The following is a 23,619-nucleotide window of genomic DNA, read 5'->3' as shown; positions in this document are numbered from 1 at the left end:
ATATATAAAAAAAACGAGGTGATAAAGTTGTCCCATATAACATAATGACATTCCCCATGCCTCTCTGTACATCATAGTGGTAATCACAAAATTAAATAAGTACTAAAAATGGGCAGAACAAATATGAAGACAGATAAGATTTCCTTCAGCTGAACTAGCACAAGTGTGTCCATGCTAGAGCTGACAAAACTAGGGATATTTTATATAATGCTGAAGGATGGTTTTAGTGCATAAGAAGGATAGGGGAGAAGTGTGGAGAGTATGACTGTGGGCAGTATGTACAGGAGAGGAGTGTGGAGGGTATGACAGTGGGCAGTATGTACAAGATAGGATTGTAGAGGGCATGACAGTGGGCAGTATGCACAGGAGAGGTGCATGGCAGGTATGACTGGGGGCAGAATGTACAGGGGAGGAATCTGAAGGGTATGACATTGAACATTATGTACAGGACAGGAGAGAAGTGTGGAGGGTATGATAGTAAGCATTATGTGCAGGAGCGGAGTGCACGGGGTATGACAGTGGCTAGAATGTGCAGTAGAGGAGGGTGGGTAGTATATGCAGGAAAGAATGGAAGTGTTTGACAGTGGGTAGTATGTGCAGGAGTGTGTAGAATATGATGGCAGGGAAGTCTATCAGCATGCAGGAAGGTGTGCGGGGGTAGGATGGGGAAAGGTGTCTATCAGCAAGAGTGTGTGAAGTGGTAGTGGATGGATATCAATCAGCAGGGGAGGAATAGGGGTATGAAGTCTTTTGGGGGGGGAATGGGGATGTGAGGCATCTGTGTGGGAAATGTCTGTGGGTGGACGTGAATCAGTAGAAGAAAATGACTTTCAGTGATGGTGTCCTTTAGAGATGAGCGAAGAAATGAAAAATTCGATTCGGCTGATTCGGCGAATTCCAGTGTGAAATTCGATTCGATGCGAATTTCTCCGCTACGAAGATGACTTATTTAAAGGGTTTCTAGGCTTCAGAGAGCCTTTAAATTAGTGCAGAACACTGTACCTTTAATTTAAATGCCCTTGGAGATGAGGAAGGAGAAGGAGAAGGAGAAGGATGAGAAGAAGGAGAAGGAGAAGGATGAGAAGAAGGAGAAGGAGAAGGATGAGAAGAAGGAGAAGGATGAGAAGAAGGAGAAGGATGAGAAGAAGGAGAAGGAGAAGGATGAGAAGAAGGAGAAGGAGAAGGATGAGAAGAAGGAGAAGGAGAAGGATGAGAAGAAGGAGAAGGATGAGAAGAAGGAGAAGGATGAGAAGGAGAAGGATGAGAAGGAGAAGGATGAGAAGAAGAAGGCTGAGAATAAGGAGAAGGATGAGAAGGATGAGAAGAAGGAGAAGGATGAGAAGAAGGAGAAGGATGAGAAGAAGGAGAAGGAGAAGGATGAGAAGAAAGAGAAGGATGAGAAGGAGAAGGATGAGAAGAAGAAGGATGAGAAGAAGAAGGATGAGAAGAAGAAGGATGAGAAGAAGGAAAAGGATGAGAAGAAGGAGAATGATGAGAAGAAGGAGAAGGATGATAAGAAGGAGAAGGAAGAGAAGAAGGAGAAGGAGAAGGATGAGAAGAAGGAGAAGGATGAGAAGAAGGAGAAGGATGAGAAGAAGGAGAAGGATGAGAAGAAGGAGAAGGAGAAGGATGAGAAGAAGGAGAAGGATGAGAAGAAGAAGGATGAGAAGAAGGATGAGAAGAAGGAGGAGAAGGATGAGAAGAAGAAGGATGAGAAGAAGGAGAAGGATGAGAAGAAGGAGAAGGAAGAGAAGAAGGAGAAGGAGAAGGATGAGAAGGAGAAGGATGAGAAGAAGGAGAAGGATGAGAAGAAGGAGAAGGATGAGAAGAAGGAGAAGGAGAAGGATGAGAAGAAGGAGAAGGATGAGAAGAAGAAGGATGAGAAGAAGAAGGATGAGAAGGATGAGAAGAAGGAGAAGGATGAGAAGAAGGAGAATGATGAGAAGAAGGAGAAGAAGGAGAAGGATGAGAAGAAGGAGAAGGATGAGAAGAAGGAGAAGGATGAGAAGAAGGAGAAGGATGAGAAGAAGGAGAAGGAGAAGGATGAGGAGAAGAAAAAGGATGAGGAGAAGGAGAAGGATGAGAAGGAGAAGGAGAAGGATGAGAAGGAGAAGGAGAAGGATGAGAAGAAGGAGAAGGAGAAGGATGAGAAGAAGGAGAAGGATGAGAAGAAGGAGAAGGATGAGAAGGAGAAGGAGAAGGATGAGAAGGAGAAGGATGAGAAGAAGGAGAAGGAGAAGGATGAGAAGAAGGAGAAGGAGAAGGATGAGAAGAAGGAGAAGGATGAGAAGAAGGATGAGCAGAAGGAGAAGGATGAGAAGAAGGAGAAGGATGAGAAGAAGGATGAGAAGAAGGATGAGAAGAAGGAGAAGGATGAGAAGAAGGACAGTTCTGTGACAGTTTCTGTCTATTTCTGACAGTTCTGGGACATTCACTCCATACAGCGGTTTCAACCGCTGTATGGAGGGAATGTCATAGAACTGTCAGAAATAGACTATTAATGACAGTTCTGGGACTGTCCTTCCATGCAGCGGTTGAAACATTGTATGTATTTGTTTCCATAAATGGATCCATTTATGGAAACAAATACATACAATGTTTCAACCGCTGCATGGAAGGACAGTCCCAGAACTGTCATTAATAGTCTATTTCTGACAGTTCCATGACATTCCCTCCATACAGCGGTTAAAACAGCTGTATGCAGTGAATGTCCCAGAACTGTCATAAATAGTCTATTTCTGATAGATCTGGGACATTCACTCCATACAGCTGTTTTAACCGCTGTATGGAGGGAATGTCATGGAACTGTCAGAAATAGACTATTAATGACAGTTCTGGGACTGTCCTTCCATGCAGCGGTTGAAACATTGTATGTATTTGTTTCCATAAATGGATCCATTTATGGAAACAAATACATACAATGTTTCAACCGCTGCATTGAAGGACAGTCCCAGAACTGTCATTAATAGTCTATTTCTGACAGTTCCATGACATTCCCTCCATACAGCGGTTAAAACAGCTGTATGCAGTGAATGTCCCAGAACTGTCATAAATAGTCTATTTCTGATAGATCTGGGACATTCACTCCATACAGCTGTTTTAACCGCTGTATGGAGGGAATGTCATGGAACTGTCAGAAATAGACTATTAATGACAGTTGTGGGACTGTCCTTCCATACAGCGGTTGAAACATTGTATGTATTTGTTTCCATAAATGGATCCATTTATGGAAACAAATACATACAATGTTTCAACCGCTGCATGGAAGGACAGTCCCAGAACTGTCATTAATAGTCTATTTCTGACAGTTCCATGACATTCCCTCCATACAGCGGTTAAAACAGCTGTATGCAGTGAATGTCCCAGAACTGTCATAAATAGTCTATTTCTGATAGATCTGGGACATTCACTCCATACAGCTGTTTTAACCGCTGTATGGAGGGAATGTCATGGAACTGTCAGAAATAGACTATTAATGACAGTTGTGGGACTGTCCTTCCATACAGCGGTTGAAACATTGTATGTATTTGTTTCCATAAATGGATCCATTTATGGAAACAAATACATACAATGTTTCAACCGCTGCATGGAAGGACAGTCCCAGAACTGTCATTAATAGTCTATTTCTGACAGTTCCATGACATTCCCTCCATACAGCGGTTAAAACAGCTGTATGCAGTGAATGTCCCAGAACTGTCATAAATAGTCTATTTCTGATAGATCTGGGACATTCACTCCATACAGCTGTTTTAACCGCTGTATGGAGGGAATGTCATGGAACTGTCAGAAATAGACTATTAATGACAGTTCTGGGACTGTCCTTCCATGCAGCGGTTGAAACATTGTATGTATTTGTTTCCATAAATGGATCCATTTATGGAAACAAATACATACAATGTTTCAACCGCTGCATTGAAGGACAGTCCCAGAACTGTCATTAATAGTCTATTTCTGACAGTTCCATGACATTCCCTCCATACAGCGGTTTAAAACAGCTGTATGCAGTGAATGTCCCAGAACTGTCATAAATAGTCTATTTCTGATAGATCTGGGACATTCACTCCATACAGCTGTTTTAACCGCTGTATGGAGGGAATGTCATGGAACTGTCAGAAATAGACTATTAATGACAGTTGTGGGACTGTCCTTCCATACAGCGGTTGAAACATTGTATGTATTTGTTTCCATAAATGGATCCATTTATGGAAACAAATACATACAATGTTTCAACCGCTGCATTGAAGGACAGTCCCAGAACTGTCATTAATAGTCTATTTCTGACAGTTCCATGACATTCCCTCCATACAGCGGTTAAAACAGCTGTATGCAGTGAATGTCCCAGAACTGTCATAAATAGTCTATTTCTGATAGATCTGGGACATTCACTCCATACAGCTGTTTTAACCGCTGTATGGAGGGAATGTCATGGAACTGTCAGAAATAGACTATTAATGACAGTTGTGGGACTGTCCTTCCATACAGCGGTTGAAACATTGTATGTATTTGTTTCCATAAATGGATCCATTTATGGAAACAAATACATACAATGTTTCAACCGCTGCATGGAAGGACAGTCCCAGAACTGTCATTAATAGTCTATTTCTGACAGTTCCATGACATTCCCTCCATACAGCGGTTAAAACAGCTGTATGCAGTGAATGTCCCAGAACTGTCATAAATAGTCTATTTCTGATAGATCTGGGACATTCACTCCATACAGCTGTTTTAACCGCTGTATGGAGGGAATGTCATGGAACTGTCAGAAATAGACTATTAATGACAGTTCTGGGACTGTCCTTCCATGCAGCGGTTGAAACATTGTATGTATTTGTTTCCATAAATGGATCCATTTATGGAAACAAATACATACAATGTTTCAACCGCTGCATTGAAGGACAGTCCCAGAACTGTCATTAATAGTCTATTTCTGACAGTTCCATGACATTCCCTCCATACAGCGGTTAAAACAGCTGTATGCAGTGAATGTCCCAGAACTGTCATAAATAGTCTATTTCTGATAGATCTGGGACATTCACTCCATACAGCTGTTTTAACCGCTGTATGGAGGGAATGTCATGGAACTGTCAGAAATAGACTATTAATGACAGTTGTGGGACTGTCCTTCCATACAGCGGTTGAAACATTGTATGTATTTGTTTCCATAAATGGATCCATTTATGGAAACAAATACATACAATGTTTCAACCGCTGCATGGAAGGACAGTCCCAGAACTGTCATTAATAGTCTATTTCTGACAGTTCCATGACATTCCCTCCATACAGCGGTTAAAACAGCTGTATGCAGTGAATGTCCCAGAACTGTCATAAATAGTCTATTTCTGATAGATCTGGGACATTCACTCCATACAGCTGTTTTAACCGCTGTATGGAGGGAATGTCATGGAACTGTCAGAAATAGACTATTAATGACAGTTGTGGGACTGTCCTTCCATACAGCGGTTGAAACATTGTATGTATTTGTTTCCATAAATGGATCCATTTATGGAAACAAATACATACAATGTTTCAACCGCTGCATTGAAGGACAGTCCCAGAACTGTCATTAATAGTCTATTTCTGACAGTTCCATGACATTCCCTCCATACAGCGGTTAAAACAGCTGTATGCAGTGAATGTCCCAGAACTGTCATAAATAGTCTATTTCTGACAGTTCTGGGACATTCACTCCATACAGCGGTTTCCGGCAAAAAGTGTATGTGCAGAGTTCCTCTATTCTGCAGATACACTTAGAGGAGCTCTGCAGATACACTTAGAGGAGCTCTGCACATACACTTTTTTCCGGTTTGGAATTATTCTTATTTTCATCCTACTTCTTCTTCTTCTTCTTCATCCTCATCCTCATCCTCTTCTTCTTCTGAGGATGAGGATGAAGAAGAAGAAGAAGAAGAAGAAGAAGAAGAAGAAGTAGGATGAAAATAAGATTAATTCCAAGCCGGCAAAAAGTGTATGTGCAGAGCTCCTCTAAGTGTATCTGCAGAGCTCCTCTAAGTGTATCTGCAGAATAGAGGAACTCTGCACATACACTTTTTGCCGGCTTGGAATTATTCTTCTTTTCATCCTACTTCTTCTTCTTCTTCTTCTTCATCCTCATCCTCAGAAGAAGAGGATGAGGATGAGGATGAGGATGAGGAAGAAGAAGAAGAATGAAAAGAAGAATAATTCCAAGCCAGCAAAAAGTGTATGTGCAGAGTTCCTCTATTTCTGACAGTTCTCTCACAGCTTCTTCACATGTACAGCGGTTGAAATATCTGTATCCTAAATGGAAACTAATAGATACAAATTGTATCTATTAGTTTCCATTTAGGATACAGATGTTTCAACCGCTGTACATGTGAAGAAGCTGTGAGAGAACTGTCAGAAATAGAGGAACTCTGCACATACACTTTTTGCCGGCTTGGAATTATTCTTCTTTTCATCCTACTTCTTCTTCTTCTTCTTCTTCTTCTTCTTCTTCTTCTTCTTCTTCTTCTTCATCCTCATCCTCATCCTCTTCTTCTGAGGATGAAGAAGAAGAAGAAGTAGGATGAAAAGAAGAATAATTCCAAGCCGGCAAAAAGTGTATGTGCAGAGTTCCTCTATTTCTGACAGTTCTCTCACAACTTCTTCACATGTACAGTGGTTGAAACATCTGTATCCTAAATGTAAACTAATAGATACAATGTTTCAACCGCTAAACATGTGTTCCTTCTGTCAGAGAACTGTCAGAAATAGCGGAGCTCACTGCAGGGACACTTTTGCCGGCTGATCGGGAAATGTTCGATTCGCGCACCCGAAGTAGGCAAAATTTCGGTTTCGACACGAATCGAATATTTCCTGAAATTCGACTCGAATTCCGGTTCGCCTAGTTCGATTCGCTCATCTCTAGTGTCCTTGGGGCAACCAGGGAGGGATGTTGGGGAGGTGGGGAATAAAAAGTGATTATGAAATGATGTCTGTCAACTAGGGGATAGGAAGAAGCTAGAAGTGATGCCTGTTGGCAGAAGGTATGGAGAGACCTGGGGTATGTATGTATGCTGGAGGGGGGTGATAATGGCCAATGAATGATATCTGTCATCTGGTGGATTAGAGATGGTTGGTCATTGATGCCTGCCAGTTGGAACTGGAAAGTGCCCAGTTGATGTAAGTTGGGGGGGGTGACATGGGAAGTGACTGGGGAGTGATATCCTGGGTGGTGAGGGTAAAATGGTGTTTCAGATTTTAGGTCTCTTTCCTATTTGTGGTAATGCTTACAGCCCTCTGAAAAGTGATCTATAGTTGATCAAATTTCAAAGGGTGATATATAAGAAGTTGACAGGTGCTCAGAAAGCACTATTGCTGTCTCCTTATGTTCTTTGGGGGGCTTCACTTTTCTAAAAATCACTGAATGGCAACTTTACATTGTGGGACCATGCCACAACTGTGAGCCAAAAGAGCTGCCAAGAGTAGCCCCATCAAACTCAATGGAAGAGTTTGACAAGTGGTGCCACCTGTCAAGTTCTGCTGCTTGCATTCAAAAAGCAATGACTGTGAAACAAAGCATGGCAACTTTGGCATGTGTACAGCCTGTCTAGCTGTATTGTTCGGAGTTGGGTGAGCAGCCAGGGAATGTTAAAGCCATGACTCATCTGCAAGTTTTTACTGCCCCTCATCTGCCCCTGTAAAAGAGCCCTTAGGAGTAGAGTACAGAAATTACTGTGCAGAGATGTTTGACAGGTGGAGGGAGAGATGCTGTGCACTCCACCTGCAGACTCAAAAGGCTGTGTGAAGAAAGATTGTTTATTTGAAAAATTTTATAACAGAAAGGAAGAAAATGCATTTTTTTTCAAAATGTTCAGTCTTTTTTCATAGCACAAAAAATAAAAATTAGAATGGTGAATTAAAAAGACCAAAATAAATCTCTATTTGTGTGAAAAAATTGCTGAAAATTTCATATGGGTAGTGTTGCATGACCACGCTATTCTCATTCAAAGTGCAACAGCATTGAAAGGTGAAAATTGGCATGGGCAGGAAGGGGGTAAAAGTGTCCGGTATTGAAGTGGTTAAAGAGAATTTGGCACTGTATTTGTAGCATGTAAAAAAAACAAAACAAAAAAAAGTAAGTTCTTATGCCTCATTTTATGCTGTATTTAACTGCTTCCCGCCCCGCCTACAGTCAAATGATAATCAAGTGGGAGTTCTTCCATCCTGGATGGAAATCAACTGACGTTCTCCAAGTCACACACCTTGTATTTACCATGGGGCTGCACTGTGGCATGATCTGTCACCCACTGTATCCACCAGACACAGTGTATGACCGATCATTGTTGCGGGCTGACCCCAGTATCATGCGATTACTCTGGCCAATCGCAGTTGTAGACATTGAACTTAAAATTAATTTATGTAAAAAACAAAACCCTGATCACCCCCCAGAGTAGTACAGTGCTAATTTAGCACTGCAACATGGTCTGTCATGTCCTGTTTCCACAGGACACAGCGGATGACCGATCATCGTACAAGGCTGGCCCTGGCATCATGTGATTGCTCTTACCAATCACAGCTATCACATGACAGTTGTACACAACGAATGTATGTAAAAAAATCCTGATCACCCCAGAGTATTACAGTGTCACTATGGTAACAGTATTTAAAGACATTGTAAAAAAAGAAGAAAAAGTTTTAAAAATTTGAAAGAAAAAATATATATACATTTTTTTTAATACTGTCAATAGTCAGTGTCCATGATCACTGCTACACCAATCATATGGTGACTCTGTATTGCTCTGCTGACTGTATGTAAAAAAATTGTAAAAAAAAAAAAACCTTTTTTTAAAATGTCTTAATTTCCCAAAACATTGTGACAAAAAATTACAACTTAAAAAACTCAGTATGCCCCTTACTAAAAACCTCAGACTGTATACTTTCCAAAAAGGTGTCATCTGGGGGGTATTTGTACTGTTATGACTTTTTAGGACCTTAAGAAATGAAAGACCTGATTGATTATAGTATATATAGATACATAGTTTGTAGACTGTATAACTTTTTCTACAGACTATATAATATACACTGATTTACTTTATTTTTACCAAAGAAATGTAGCAAAATACATTTTGACCCATGAAAAATGCTTAGTGGCCCCCACTCAGGGTAATAAGGTCCGATTTCTTAGATGTCGTTAACTAGTGAGGGTACAGGATGGGGAGAGGTTCCTCCAGACCCAAAGCATGCTGAAGATATAGGAAGAGATAGCCCGGCTGCTGCACACCTTGCCTGGCTCAAGTGGTTAGCAAGTAAAAGCAGCCTCAACTTGATCCATCCTGGCAATTCCTCCAACATGTTTCGCCCCACCCCTTAATCATGGATGTGGGCATCTGCTGGTTGCAGGGGAATGAATACCATCATCAGGTGCTTTAATATTAGTGTAATGAAACCACTCAGAAAATTTAAAGAGACAGATGAATGAAAAAGTGCTCTGTGTAGCATATGAGTCCAAGCCCCTGAAAAGCAACCACAGTCAGGAATTTCACATGTGTTATAGCAAGAATGGAAATTAACTGACAATTTAGAGGCATGAATACATAGGCGCAAAAGGTAAACAAGGACTGAAAACAATTAATAAAAAAATTAAATGTTGAATGCAAAAAAATCAATGAAGAAAAAAAGGAGACAAAAAATTAATAACAAACTGCTACAAATGACTCTACAAAAGCCTAATCCACTAGTTAAAAACATTATTTACTTTATTGGTATTTACTATAAAAATGCGTAATACAAAAAAAAGATTTAAAAAAAGTCTTAAAAGACAGGAGAAAAAGCTCTTTTCATCCAGCACTAAACCAATCAGAAGGTAACATAAGGGGACAGAGGTATGGAGGAAAGGAAAGCAAGGGAAGAGAGGGAGGAAAGGAAAGCAAGGGAAGAGAGGGAGGGGGAAAGGGGAAGGGAAAAGGAAAGGCGAGGGGGAAAATACAGGTGGAGGGAGGGGAGGAGGAGAAAGAAAGGGAGAAAAGAAAGTAGGGGAAGGGGGGAGGGAGAAGAGAGGGAAGGGGGAAAAGGGGGAGGGGGGAGAAGGGATGGGAAAGAAGAAAAAAGGAAGGGAGAAAACATAATGGAGGGGACTACTCATAATAATGGCTGATGTCCCATTCATGATTCAAGCCCTTTAAGCATCTGGGTATCTAATCTAAAGATCAAAAACCTGTCTCCACCATGGGTCGGATGCTTAATGCTTTCAATAATTTGTACTCTGAGGAACTGTGTGTTAGTATTGTGAACTTCTCTGAAATGTTTTGCTAAATGTGTGTTGTTAGCTGTATTTATGTTGAAAACATGATTTCTTATCCCGTCACCCAGTCATTTAGTTGTTCTGTCAACATACTGGATGTTACAGGCAACGCATGTTATTATATAAATAACAAACCTTGTTTGGCAGTTAAATGTTTGATGTTCATAGAATACCCATTTGAACAAGATACAGTGGTGTGTTGATCATCTAGATATCTACAATTGACACATCTGGTAGCCCCATATTTATTAATGCCGGTGGTGTGTAGCCATGATCTCATGCTTTTTTTTAGAAATAAATAGACTGGGTGAAATCATGTTGCCAGTTTTTCAATTTCAATATCTCCTTATACACAGGATCACCATAGAGAATGGGAAGGTATCTGGAGATAATGTGTGTTATTTTTTTTTAATCAAAAGAGAACCAAACCATGCAGAGGGGATTCCAAGAATGGACCTCCTAAGAAAACATCTGCATAAAAAACAGCATCTTTTATCACAAGTGTGGAATTAACCTTGAGTGACTTTGGAAAAATTGTTTCTCTTTTAGTCAGGTTGCCATAGGCATAGAAAAAGCATCCATGGTTTTAGCAAGCTTAACAAGGTCCTGCTCGACCAACTTTTGGAAGAGGTCAGGATGTTTACCTCTTGATTGTATAGGATAGAAGTCAAATTTAAAATTGGACTGAGCATGAAGAGAAGCTGGTGAACTAATCTTGTCTTCTATATGAATACCAGAGTATGGATGTCCATGGTACTCAAATTGTGAAGGAAGCAAAAATCTTTTAAGGCCAAAGATGGTAAAGAATCATTGTTCAGGTAATGTTTTCCCAGTGTGAGGTGACATGCAAAATTGTTAACGTTGATGATGGTAAAGAAGTGGTCAAAATTAGCAGTAGGTGAAGAGTTGAGACCACAAGAAAGGACCTTATGATCTTTAGCAGTTGGAGTATAATCGATAAGATTCACCACATTAGTAATGTTGGATGGCCATCTATAAGAGGAACAACAGTGTTTTCTGCCTTTTCTTAATCTTTTCATCATCCACAGAAAGTATCTTTCAGTATCCATTTCCAATCATGGGTACTGGTGGATGACATTTAGGTGGAAGGAGCCAAGGTCTCATCTTCTGTGTCAGAAAAACTGACTCTTTTAGGGGTACTAGTTGATGTAGATAGGGTCCTCAAAATTGAGTGTCTAATGCAGGCCATAGATGGGGAGAAAAACTGCAGATTTTTCTTTTAAAAAACGAAAAATCGGTTGTTCAAGTGGCCGACGTTACCATCAATGGTAAAAAAAATCGGCCGATTTTCTACCCGTCTAGAGCCGGCAAAAAGTGTCCCTGCAGAGAGCTCTGCTATTTCTTTGACAGTTCTCTGACAGTTCCTTGACATTTATAGAAGTTGCAACAATGTATCTATTTGTTTCCATTTAGGATACAGATGTTTTTATTCGGAAACAAATAGATACAATGTTTCAACCGCTGTAAATGTCAAGGAATTGCCAGAGAACTGTCAGAAATAGCGGAGCTCTCTGCAGAGACACTTTTTGCTGGACTGGAATTCTTCTTATTTTCATCCTACTTCTTCTTCTTCTTCTTCATCCTCATACTCATCCTCTTCTTCTTCTTCTTCATCCTCATCCTCTTCTTCTACTTCTTCTTCTTCATCCTCATCCTCATCCTCATCCTCTTCTTCTTCTTCTTCTTCATCCTCATCCTCTTCTTCATCCTCATCCTCTTCTTCTTCTTCTTCTTCTTCGTCATCCTCATCCTCTTCTTCATCCTCATCCTCTTCTTCTTCATCATCATCCTCTTCTTCATCCTCATCCTCTTCTTCATCATCCTCATCCTCTTCTTCTTCTGCATCCTCATCCTATTCTTCTTCTTCATCATCCTCATCCTCTTCTTCTTCATCATCATCCTCATCCTCTTCTTCTTCATCATCCTCATCCTCCTCTTCTTATTCTTCTTCTTCTTCATCCTCATCCTCTTCTTCATCCTCATCCTCTTCTTCATCATCATCATCATCCTCATCCTCTTCTTCTTCTTCATCCTCATCTTCATCTTCTTCTTCTTCATCCTCATCCTCTTCTTTATCCTCATCCTCTTCTTCTTCTTCTTCTTCTTCATCCTCATCCTCTTCTTCTTCATCATCCTCATCCTCTTCTTCTTCATCCTCTTCTTCTTCCTCTTCTTCTTCTTCATCCTCTTCTTCATCGTCTTCCTCTTCTTCTTTTTCTTCTTTTTGTCTTCCTCTTGCAGGTCACTGCTCATGCGCAGATTTTTTATCGGTAAAAAATCGGCCGATTTGCCCACTAATTGCCGCGAAAATCGGACGATCGGCAAAATCGGCCGATTTTTTTCCAACTTTACCGAAAAAAAAACCGGCCAAAATACCGAAAAACGGCCGACCAAATCGCCCACTAACGATCCGAAAATCGGCCGATTTTATTTTCGGCCGAAAAATCGGCCGATTTTCGACCCATCTATGGCCTGCATTAGTCTTCAGTGGCTAGCTCTCCTGTTCTGTCTACTAAACCTCTTCCACCTATAAACCAATCCTTCCTCATTGTCCAATTTATCTCTCAATAATGTTTTCCTTTTTGTCTGAGTGACCTCCTCTTCAAGAGTATCCAAGGTTTTGGTAAGGTGTAATTTTAGCTTGTTGAAATCAGAATTATATTGATATTTATTTAAATCTTGCTGTAGGTGATTGATATCTTCTTTGAGAGAATCCAGGCACGTCTCTTTAAACTTAATCAGGAGCCTCATTAAGCCCTTGGATGCCTCATCTAGAATTCTTGTCCACTAAGACCTGAATTCCTCATCCTCCATCTTAAGTATTCCTCAAAGAGGCCACATTTCACCATAGATAGGCAAGTTTCCTGTATTTTTTAAAAAAAGAGATTGATCACCTACAGCAAGATATAAATAAATATCAACATAACTCTGATTTTAACAAGCAAGAAGAATGCCTTACCAAAACCTTGGATACTCTTGAAAAAGAGGTCACTCAGACAAAAAAGGAAAACATTCCTGATACATAAAATGGACTATGGGGAAGTTTTGGTTTATATATGGAAGAAGTTTAGTAGACAGAACAAGAGAAGACAAGTTAGTAAAATGCATTACGCCACTACCCACGTGGCTTCATCAAGGAAATGCCTTTCCCTGACAATGCCACATAGGTAATGATGTAACAAGTGGGGCGGAGCTTAGCAACATCACTCCCGGAATGGAGCCACAGACCGGATGTCTGGTTAGATACAAAACCATTTTTATTTATATTTTACTGTGAGTGTAAATGTGTCACTATATATATTTTTATACAGTCAGAGGCTATTTATTTCCCTTCTTAACGGAGATGCCGAGTGGAGGAGAAGGAGCTGAGGCACCACAAACTGGAGTAGATTACTAATGTGGAGGAGATGTACAGCAGGAGATGCACTGCCATCTTGAGTCCATATTTGGGAATTAATAAGCGCATGTGACCTGTATATTTTGGTATATAGGTCCTGGTTCTCAGGTGAGAGGACATCCATATGTGTGGTGGTGGGACATGTTGGTGAAGCACACATACTGTATATTTCAAAGATCATTGAAGCAAATATATTTATGAAGTAAATTGGAGCACGGCCACAATGAATGTTTATCATGGATTTTGATTTTCAATTGGGACTTTATGTATTTATGTGATTTATATATGCACAGATTATGTATTATATATGAATTAAGGTTTATTTATATTTAATATAGTTATGAATTAAGTAGCGCAGCACTTTATTATTGATTGTTTATTGATTTGGTGAACTCTTGGTTATCTGACATTATTGTAGGTTTGGTAGTGCACTTAGTTATTTATTTCATTTTGAAAGCATACCAAGATACCTCTTAGAACTAAAGTGGGTAAGTCTTAAGCCTGGTAGTCACATATCTTTTATCAAATCAATTAAGATAGTAATAGAGCAAAAAGAAAGAGCAGGAAAGACAGAGGAGAATAGAGAGATGATTTAAGAAATTGAGAAGGAATGGAGGCAAAGAGATATTCCAAGAATACACAAATCTGACACTCCTATTCAGGGTAGACCTATAGTTGTGAGCATAGGCTATTTGGGTGAACCATTAGGCAATCTGTTAGACATTCTTCTCCAGCCCTTAGTGAAAAGGGTCGCCTCCCACTTACAAGATATTAAACATATTACAGAAACGTTTAGAGGGTTTTCCTTGAAAGAACAAATGGATATGGCTCACCTGTGATATCAAATCTTTGTACTCAAGTATTCCACATTCTTTGGGCGACAGGTCACTTAAACATCATATGGATATGTATACTGATTTTTCCCCTGAATTAAAATGGTTTGCATTGGAAAGGGTTCTATTCATTTTATATCGTAGCTACTTCCTGTTTGATGGTGAATGGTACACCCAAAAACAAGGAACACCTATGGGCACAAGGTTTTCACCCACTTATGCTAATTTATATATGGGTTGGTGGGAGGAAGAATATATTCACAGCGCATGAAATCCATATAGGGATGCTATTATTGTTTTTTTTCCGTTACATTGATGATTTGTTGTAAATAACAATCTGTCATTGGTGGAATTCTTCATTATAATGATAACCCCCTAAATTTGCATTTTACAGGGGAGGAGCAACAATATGAGATCAATTATCTAGATGTAACCCTAATTGGATTGCCCGATAGTCATGAAGTTACTGTACGTGCTTACAGGAAGCCTACCTCCAGGAATTAATTTTTACATGTGTTAAGTTGCCATTCTTCGCATGTGATTAAAGCTATCCCCATGAGCCAGTTTATTAGGGCAAAACAGGGGGCTCAAATGGAATTTAGGCTTCTAAAATGTGGATATTACAAGTCAGAGATCAAAAGCGACCGTGCCCGTGCATGGGGGATCCCAAGAACGGACCTCTTAAGAATACATTCACTAAACAAACGGTATAAAAAGAGAAGTCAGACTCATAATACAAATGTTTCCCCTTTTGTTTTTTCTACACATTATAATTCTCAATTCCAAGAAATAAAACATATTATCTTCCGATACTTTTCCATTCTCTATGGTGATCTTGGGTATAGGGAAATATTGAAAACAAGGATTTTATTTTGTCTGTAGGAAAGCCTGCACCATTGCCACCATGATTTCACCTAGTTCATTTAGTTCTAAAAGAACAATGAGAACATGACTACACCCCACCGGCATGTTTATATGTGGGGCTACCAGATGTTCCAGTTGTAGATACCTAGGTGACCCACACACCATTGTATATTGTCCGAATGGTTATTCTATGAACATTAGGCAGTTAGTTAACTGCCAAACCTAAGTTAGTTAACTGGTTTGCTATTTAAATAATACCATGCATTGCCTGTAACATCCAGTATGTTGACAGAACATCTAAATGATGATGCAATAGGATGGAGGATCATGTTTCAAACAGCGATACTGATAATAACACACGTTTCAGAGAAGTTCACAATTCTAACACACAGTCCCAAATTATTGAAAGCATTAAGCATCCAACCCGTGTTGGAGAGAGGTTCTCACTCCTCTGTAAAAAATAACTTTTTATCTTTAGATTTTTTATTCAGATCCCTAAAAGGTTGACTACAGTGCTGTGCTGTAACTCACTCACAGAAACCCCTATAAACTGGGCTTCAGCCTGGGATGCAACTGACAGCCATCCAAAGCAAGAAAAAAATGCTTTCATTTCCCAACAGCACTGATCTGAACAAGATGAAGTGCTACATGCATTTGTATTGTTCTGGTTTTTATGATTACAACATTTTTATATAGTAATTTCAACACACACACTCCTTTTCCTTCCTTTACTAATCTACATCTTTTAACCATGAAGTGCTGGCAGATTCATTTTTTTTAAGTTCTGCTGGTATATGGTAGTGACATTCCAATGTCATTCGGTTGTGTGAAAGATATTTAAATGTGTGAAAGTTTCAGTATCTGGCCAAAGCACCATTAGGTTGACAATCTGCAATAGTACACTTTCAGCAGCTATCAACTACAGTCTCACACTGCTCTAGGACAATTTTGTCTCACTTCTCATCATGAAAATTTTGATTTGCAGATTTTTAAATAAGAAGAAAACAATAATAGTTCTATAAAGACCTGATCTGAAAAAAGTCTTTGACTGGGATTTCAGTTGCAGTTCATTTTAACCTCATAGACTGATGACCTAACATTCCCCTATAGCATTCAATGATTTAAGAGCAATTCATGGTCCTTCAATAATAGCAAGACATCCAAATTCTGTGGCAGCCAAACCCCCTACATAAATTTACAAGGCTATTTCAGTGTATATTGTCCGAATGGTTATTCTATGAACATTAGGCAGTTAGTTAACTGCCAAACCTAAGTTAGTTAACTGGTTTGCTATTTAAATAATACCATGCATTGCCTGTAACATCCAGTATGTTGACAGAACATCTAAATGATGATGCAATAGGATGGAGGATCATGTTTCAAACATCGATACTGATAATAACACACGTTTCAGAGAAGTTCACAATTCTAACACACAGTCCCAAATTATTGAAAGCATTAAGCATCCAACCCGTGTTGGAGAGAGGTTCTCACTCCTCTGTAAAAAATAACTTTTTATCTTTAGATTTTTTATTCAGATCCCTAAAAGGTTGACTACAGTGCTGTGCTGTAACTCACTCACAGAAACCCCTATAAACTGGGCTTCAGCCTGGGATGCAACTGACAGCCATCCAAAGCAAGAAAAAAATGCTTTCATTTCCCAACAGCACTGATCTGAACAGGATGAAGTGCTACATGCATTTGTATTGTTCTGGTTTTTATGATTACAACATTTTTATATAGTAATTTCAACACACACACTCCTTTTCCTTCCTTTACTAATCTACATCTTTTAACCATGAAGTGCTGGCAGATTCATTTTTTTTAAGTTCTGCTGGTATATGGTAGTGACATTCCAATGTCATTCGGTTGTGTGAAAGATATTTAAATGTGTGAAAGTTTCAGTATCTGGCCAAAGCACCATTAGGTTGACAATCTGCAATAGTACACTTTCAGCAGCTATCAACTACAGTCTCACACTGCTCTAGGACAATTTTGTCTCACTTCTCATCATGAAAATTTTGATTTGCAGATTTTTAAATAAGAAGAAAACAATAATAGTTCTATAAAGACCTGATCTGAAAAAAAAAAGTCTTTGACTGGGATTTCAGTTGCAGTTCATTTTAACCTCATAGACTGATGACCTAACATTCCCCTATAGCATTCAATGATTTAAGAGCAATTCATGGTCCTTCAATAATAGCAAGACATCCAAATTCTGTGGCAGCCAAACCCCCTACATAAATTTACAAGGCTATTTCAGTGCTTGGTTGTTGTAGAATGTTCTTACTACTACCGCTACTACTTAAAAAAAAAACGTATTTGTTTTTTGCTAGATATATTGTGGACATCAAAAAAATTTCATGTTTTCATAGGCCTAAATTGAACTGTAAACTAGCCTTAATTTGCCTTCATTTATTTGTGAAGAGTGGTTTACATTTTGTCCCCATGTTTTCCACTTTGCACAACTTTTCTGTTTTTAAAACATGACTACTGGCTAAAATAAAGGAAGCTGTTACTGTTACTGTTTTGGGGTTCATTTCTGAACTTATTGATGGCAGTAATATTTGGATAGATGTACTACCGGTAGTAATCTAAACATTATCCACTTAATAAGTATGGTTCTGCCTGTGGTTCATTTACGGGTCATTAAAAAAGGGCTTTAGAATCATTGTCTAACTTAGCAAGACTGATAGCATGACAAGATGTGCTCTCTGAACTTCTTTTTGCCAGCTTGACCTTTATTAATGAAAGTTATATTGGCGAGGGCTGACTCAAATCAAACCTGATTGTATTTAAACAGCTAACTCTAATTACAACTAATGTACTGTATTTCCACTCCAAAAACATGACATTGCCATAGACTTTTTTCTTCTCTCAGACCTAATTTATATACAATTTGAATTAAAAAAATATATAATCAGAATGCTTAGAATGTGCTAACTTTAGGGCCCATTTAAATTTGTGCAGTGTGTTAATGCATGTGCGTTAACAAGTGTTGCATCATGTGTTAATGCGTGACACATTAAGCCATCCCATTAAAATCTTTTGGCTCCCAATGCATCAAAATGTTCCATACATCAGACACATCAAACTGTTTTTTCTAAAACACATTAAAGTGATTGTAAACTCTTACATATACTCACTAAAGTGACTGTCCCCGGGTGATAAACAGAGATAAAACAAATCCTCCTACTTAAGTTGTACCTTTTTATCTGCAGTCTTCTCTCCTCTACATCCATTCAAAATGCTGAATTTTAAAGCTTGCCAGAGAGTTCAGAAAAAAAGGGGGCGGAGAGCTGAAGTTTCACTCTGCAGAGCTCAATGAGGAAAGCTCTGAGAGCTGATGGGAGGAAAGAGACACACCCTTCCACGCAGCTCACAAGAACAAAGCTGAGGGTGTTAATCTGCTGAAGGTCTCTCCAGTGTACCATTTTTTTCTTTGTGTCAGGAAGGAGTGTCAGAAGTGATTCATACTGATAGCATAGGAACAAAGCATCAGACAGAAATGATACTTAGTGCTCTTCATTGAGACAAGTACATACTATAGAGAGATACGCTTTGTTCATATTTCATATTTAAAACAACTTTAAGCATTTCCATGTTTCACACAATTGCAATCAAAATGAATGACACTGCATAGCATCAATGATTATAACATGCATTGCCCCACATTGCAGCAGTGATTCAGTTGCTTCATTTCAGTGCATCGCTTTCAACATAGCTGAGTGCAGCCTCACAATTTGTGCAGACTGCTTATAATGTTAATGCATAAATCCATTTGACTTTTTGCTATAGCGCTAAATTCTAGTGTATTTTCTTTTCAGTGTTCAGGATTATGTGCATAGAATAGTTGATTAACTTGAATCATGTTTATAATATATCCTTTGATTTTTACTAGGTTCCGAACTTATGCCCAAAGCACTTTCTACAAGGATAGTAGGAGGAATATGGTGGTTTTTTACTCTTATCATCATTTCTTCATACACTGCCAACTTAGCTGCCTTTCTCACAGTGGAGCGCATGGAATCCCCGATCGATTCTGCTGATGATTTAGCCAAACAGACTAAAATTGAATATGGAGCTGTTCAAGATGGTGCTACAATGACATTTTTTAAGGTATGCAATTTCATATATTGCTTTTTTTATGAGTTAAAGTAATAATAAGTTAATGGTTGAAAGTTACCAGTGTTGCAAAACTTTTTCAAATTGGGTTGCTTAAAGGGTAATTTTAATGAAATGTATTGAATTTGCATTGAAATTCTGTTACAAATATGTTATACTTTTTGCCACTGGGCCCCAAGATGGTTTAAAGAACAATTAAATATGTGAAAAAATGTCATATAATTCACCTTATCAGTCCTTATTTGTGGTGACTGCATTAGTTCTCTTTTTTCAAAGGCTAAAAATATTTTCCGCAAGTATAAAATGTATCAGTTAATCTTGTTAGACATGCTGTATTGTGTTTGTATCATGTTTTCATCCTTCTGAAAATTACTAATCTACCGATACTTCATGTAATGGGGATGAGCAAAGGCAGACAAGTCAAACCTGGGTAACAACCATGGATTCTGCAGGTATGGTACAGTGACCACAGCCACCCCAGAACCCCCAGAAGTGTGTCATTTGCAGGATTACTAGGTGGAAATAAAACACTATTTGAAGAAAAACAAAACATATTTTAATCCAGACTGGAGGAGAGCACTAAATGATGAAAGTTAGTGACCGATCAATGTGAATGACCACGCAATTAGCTGTAGGAACTGATGTGACACCACTGTATTCTTTCTAATAAAGAAAATTGTGTTTTTGCAGTCTGGCAGAGGTACAGGAAATACAAAATGACTGGATAGAAATGTTTCATTTGTAGTGTTTTTAGTGTCATATATAAATTGATTTTATTAAGAAAGAAATCTTTCTTGTCATTTGAAAATACTTTGCCATCATAGGCATGCACACAGGGTGTGCCGGCAGTGCCTGGGCACACCATAATCATCCTGTGCGCCAATAGTTAATTATCCATGTGCATAGGGCTGAGACAAGGGGGGAAGAATGTTAATATGTGGAGAGGAGTTTCAGCTGCTTCTCCTGCCTCAATGAATGGAGTGATGTTATTGTTCCACTGCATAGAGTCCTGATTCTCCTTCCTGGTCATTCCCCCTCAATTCCATATAAGTTACTTTCACTTTGTCCTGTTACATCGGCACCTTTCAACACCAGCTTCACTTCACCTCTCTGCCTGTACTACATGTCTCTACACCTATCCAGTAAGATCATGCTGATCAAGATCATTAGACACTCCAACATTGATTATGCACTTTGGAGGTTCACTATGCTTTTTTTTTGCTTGTTTTTTCACCTTTACAATACATACCAGACCCTAACCTCTTTGGATCATTGGTCGCTAAGATAAGGGTGTGGTATTGATGTTGAATTCCCAGCTGCTTGTTTACAAACAGAACAAAGAGGCTGGGAAATGTAATTTACCAGCAATTTGAATTGATTTTTTTCTTTGCTTTTATTGGAAAAAAAGAACAAATGGAAATAATACACACATGTAGAATTGTGCATTTCTAATATTGCACTGTAAGCCTTTCTAAAGGTGCTGCTTCTTGCCAAATGGTATTATTATTGTTATTATTATTATTATTATTATTATTATTACTATTATTATTATTTTCATTGGTGCATGTTCCACCTGAAAGCACCCAGCTCCCTATACCCTCTATTTGACAAATCATTTTCTAATACCTTTTACAATAGGCAATTAATTTGCCCAGTTCATCCCTTAAAGATTTCAGTGGGATTTGGGGAACATTTGTAATATTCAAAATCCAGGTGGATTCAGTTCATCATTTGTGTGAAGATGTTTCAACCAGAAAAAGCCCTGTTCAGCAATGTGAATGTGTATAACGTGTGTGTATATTACTAGACAAAGTCTTTAAACACATTTTAGGTCTGAACATTAGCTAAAACCCCCAAACAAAGACCATGAAAAATAAAATGGTGATACTTGCATTTTTTGTATGTCACACAGTATTAGCACAACTGTTTATTAAAGTATATTTTCATAAAAAAGTACACTAAAGTAAATTTTAGGCACAGAACACCTTATATTACCCAATTTCAGTATAAGTTAAAAAGATGAGCTTGTGTTGAGGAAATAGCAGCATGTCAAGAATCAACACTGAGCGCATTGAATGCATAAAGCATTGACAGACTAAGGTACCCGAAATCATCCATAGGCAATGCTTTAATTAGCCTTTGCAGGTTATCATATTACAGTTAACCATGAATGATGGCCCTAAAATTATTCCTTTCACTCTGGCAATATACAACATGTTTAGCACATGAGCACACATAATCATGCATCAATAAGGTTAAACAGTATAGTCAATTCAAAGTAATCAACATTAGATTAGTTGTAGTTGCCAGTGAAAAATTTGCACTCAATTTATCATATAAAACAAGTTTTAGAAAATTCACAGCATTCATAGGAACCATGAAGTACTGCATAGGCACAGGTCTCCTCCCAAATGAGAATCAATTTCTGGTCCATATGCACTAGTAAGGATGGCCACTAATAAACCTAAGACTCCAAGATATCAAAGAATGATCAAATATGACAGATTTACTTTCTTTATAGCTTTCATCTCTTCATAGTTATAGTGTAGATGGAAAACTCCAACAGCATTAGAGGCAGGGGTGTATTTACCACAAGTCAAACAAGGCACTTGCCTAGGGTGCAAGTTTTTTTTTTGGGGGGGCAGCACCTCCCCCCAGAAGAAGGGATGAAAGAAAGGAACAAGTGCACCATGGGAACCAGGTGGGATCCGAGAGAGGCTTTGGGATGCTTGATAGTGTATGTAGAGCCTGGCTGTCATTCCCAGGGATGTGTGGAGCTGTGCAGATGAGTGTCTCTTTATCGCCGGGGAAGGCAGGGGTACTGGAAGGCTCTCCTGGGTGGGGGAGCAGGGGTGTTGTTGGTCAATGTCAGGCTCTCTGTGCAGGAGCAGGAAAGGGGGGGAGTGTTGGTTGGTGTCCATGGGGGCAAACAATTTTTGTGTTGCCTAGGGCAGCACAAAACCTAAATACACCACTGATTAGAGGGGTTAAGAAGCATATGTTTATGGTAACTGATAATAGTAAGTCTAGCTGCTAAGAGGATATGGGTAACAATTGTATGAACACAAGTGGGGAATATTAGCAACTTCTAGGTTTAATAAAGCTAGTGCAAGGCTGGGTGAGGCATCAAAACACCTGTCAATACAGAGATGGTTTTTCTTCCAAAAGCTGTTAAGGTTTTTACAGAACCATACAGTGTTCATCAGTTTGCCCTGTGCCCACAGTTTCTCCAGCAAACGGATAGGTAAGATGGAAAAGGTTGGCCAGTTGGCACTGAGTCAAATGCTGTCCTAAACTGACTGTAAACCTTTATTTTTTTTATTATTATTATACTGGATTTGTATAGCGCCAACGGTTTGCTCAGTGCTTTACATTATAGTGGGAGACAATACAGTAACAGTACAGTTCAATACAAGAGGGATTAGAGGGCTCTGCTCCTTGGAGCTTACAATCTAGGAGGGAGGGGTGAATGGTACAGTAGGTAATAGCTTTGGGGATGGAGTGGTTGGAAGAGTAGAGGATTCCAGTATTAGCAGAGGGCGGGATAGGCTTCCCTGAAGAGATAGGTTTTCAGTGATTGCGTAAAGATAAGTAGAGTAGGTGATAGTCTGATAGATTGGGGTAGGGAGTTCCAGAGGGTGGGTGATGCCCTGGAGAAGTCTTAGAGACGAGCATGCGACTGTGTCATTTGAGATTTTGGGTGTAGTCAGTCTGCCAGGGTTGTAGCGGTTGGGGCCTGATGCTTCGTGTTGTTAGAGGAGCAAGCAAGTCTAAAGCGGATGAAAGTGAGATAAGGGAGCTGGAGAGTAAGAGGTCTTGTGAGGAGTGGAGTGTATGGTTTGGGTGATATTTAGATATAAGATCGGTTATGTAAATTGGGGCAGTGTTGTGGATGGCTTTATATGTCATTGTTAGTGTTTTGAATTTTATCCGTTGGGCAACTGGGAGCCAGAAGAGGGATTGGCAGAGAGGGGTGGCAGATACAGAATGGTTAGTGAGGTGGATGAGTCTGGCAGCAGCGTTCATGATAGACTGGAGGGGGGATAGCCTGCAATGAGGTAGGCCAATGAGGAGAGAGTTACAATAATCAAGGCATGATATGACAAGGACGTGAATAA

The 23,619-nt window shown here is 39.2% G+C and overlaps 1 protein-coding gene across 2 annotated transcripts in view; it reads left to right on the top strand.

The window, feature by feature from the left end:
- GRIK2 (glutamate ionotropic receptor kainate type subunit 2) overlaps window positions 1-23,619 on the top strand; it is an 855,383-nt gene that overhangs the window by 709,199 nt on the left and 122,565 nt on the right. For both annotated transcript variants that reach the window (XM_089665163.1, XM_089665154.1), the window contains one exon: window positions 19,278-19,495. In XM_089665163.1, the coding sequence (XP_089521289.1) occupies window positions 19,278-19,495 (218 nt within the window). The remainder of the gene's footprint in view (window positions 1-19,277; window positions 19,496-23,619) is intronic.

The sequence above is a fragment of the Staurois parvus genome, unplaced genomic scaffold (assembly GCF_062004578.1).
Source record: "Staurois parvus isolate SC_StPar_1 unplaced genomic scaffold, SC_StPar_1.0 ptg000048l, whole genome shotgun sequence".
Lineage (NCBI taxonomy): Eukaryota > Metazoa > Chordata > Amphibia > Anura > Ranidae > Staurois > Staurois parvus.
Note: the sequence above shows the minus strand (reverse complement) of the source record. Positions and strands in the feature narration are given on the sequence as shown.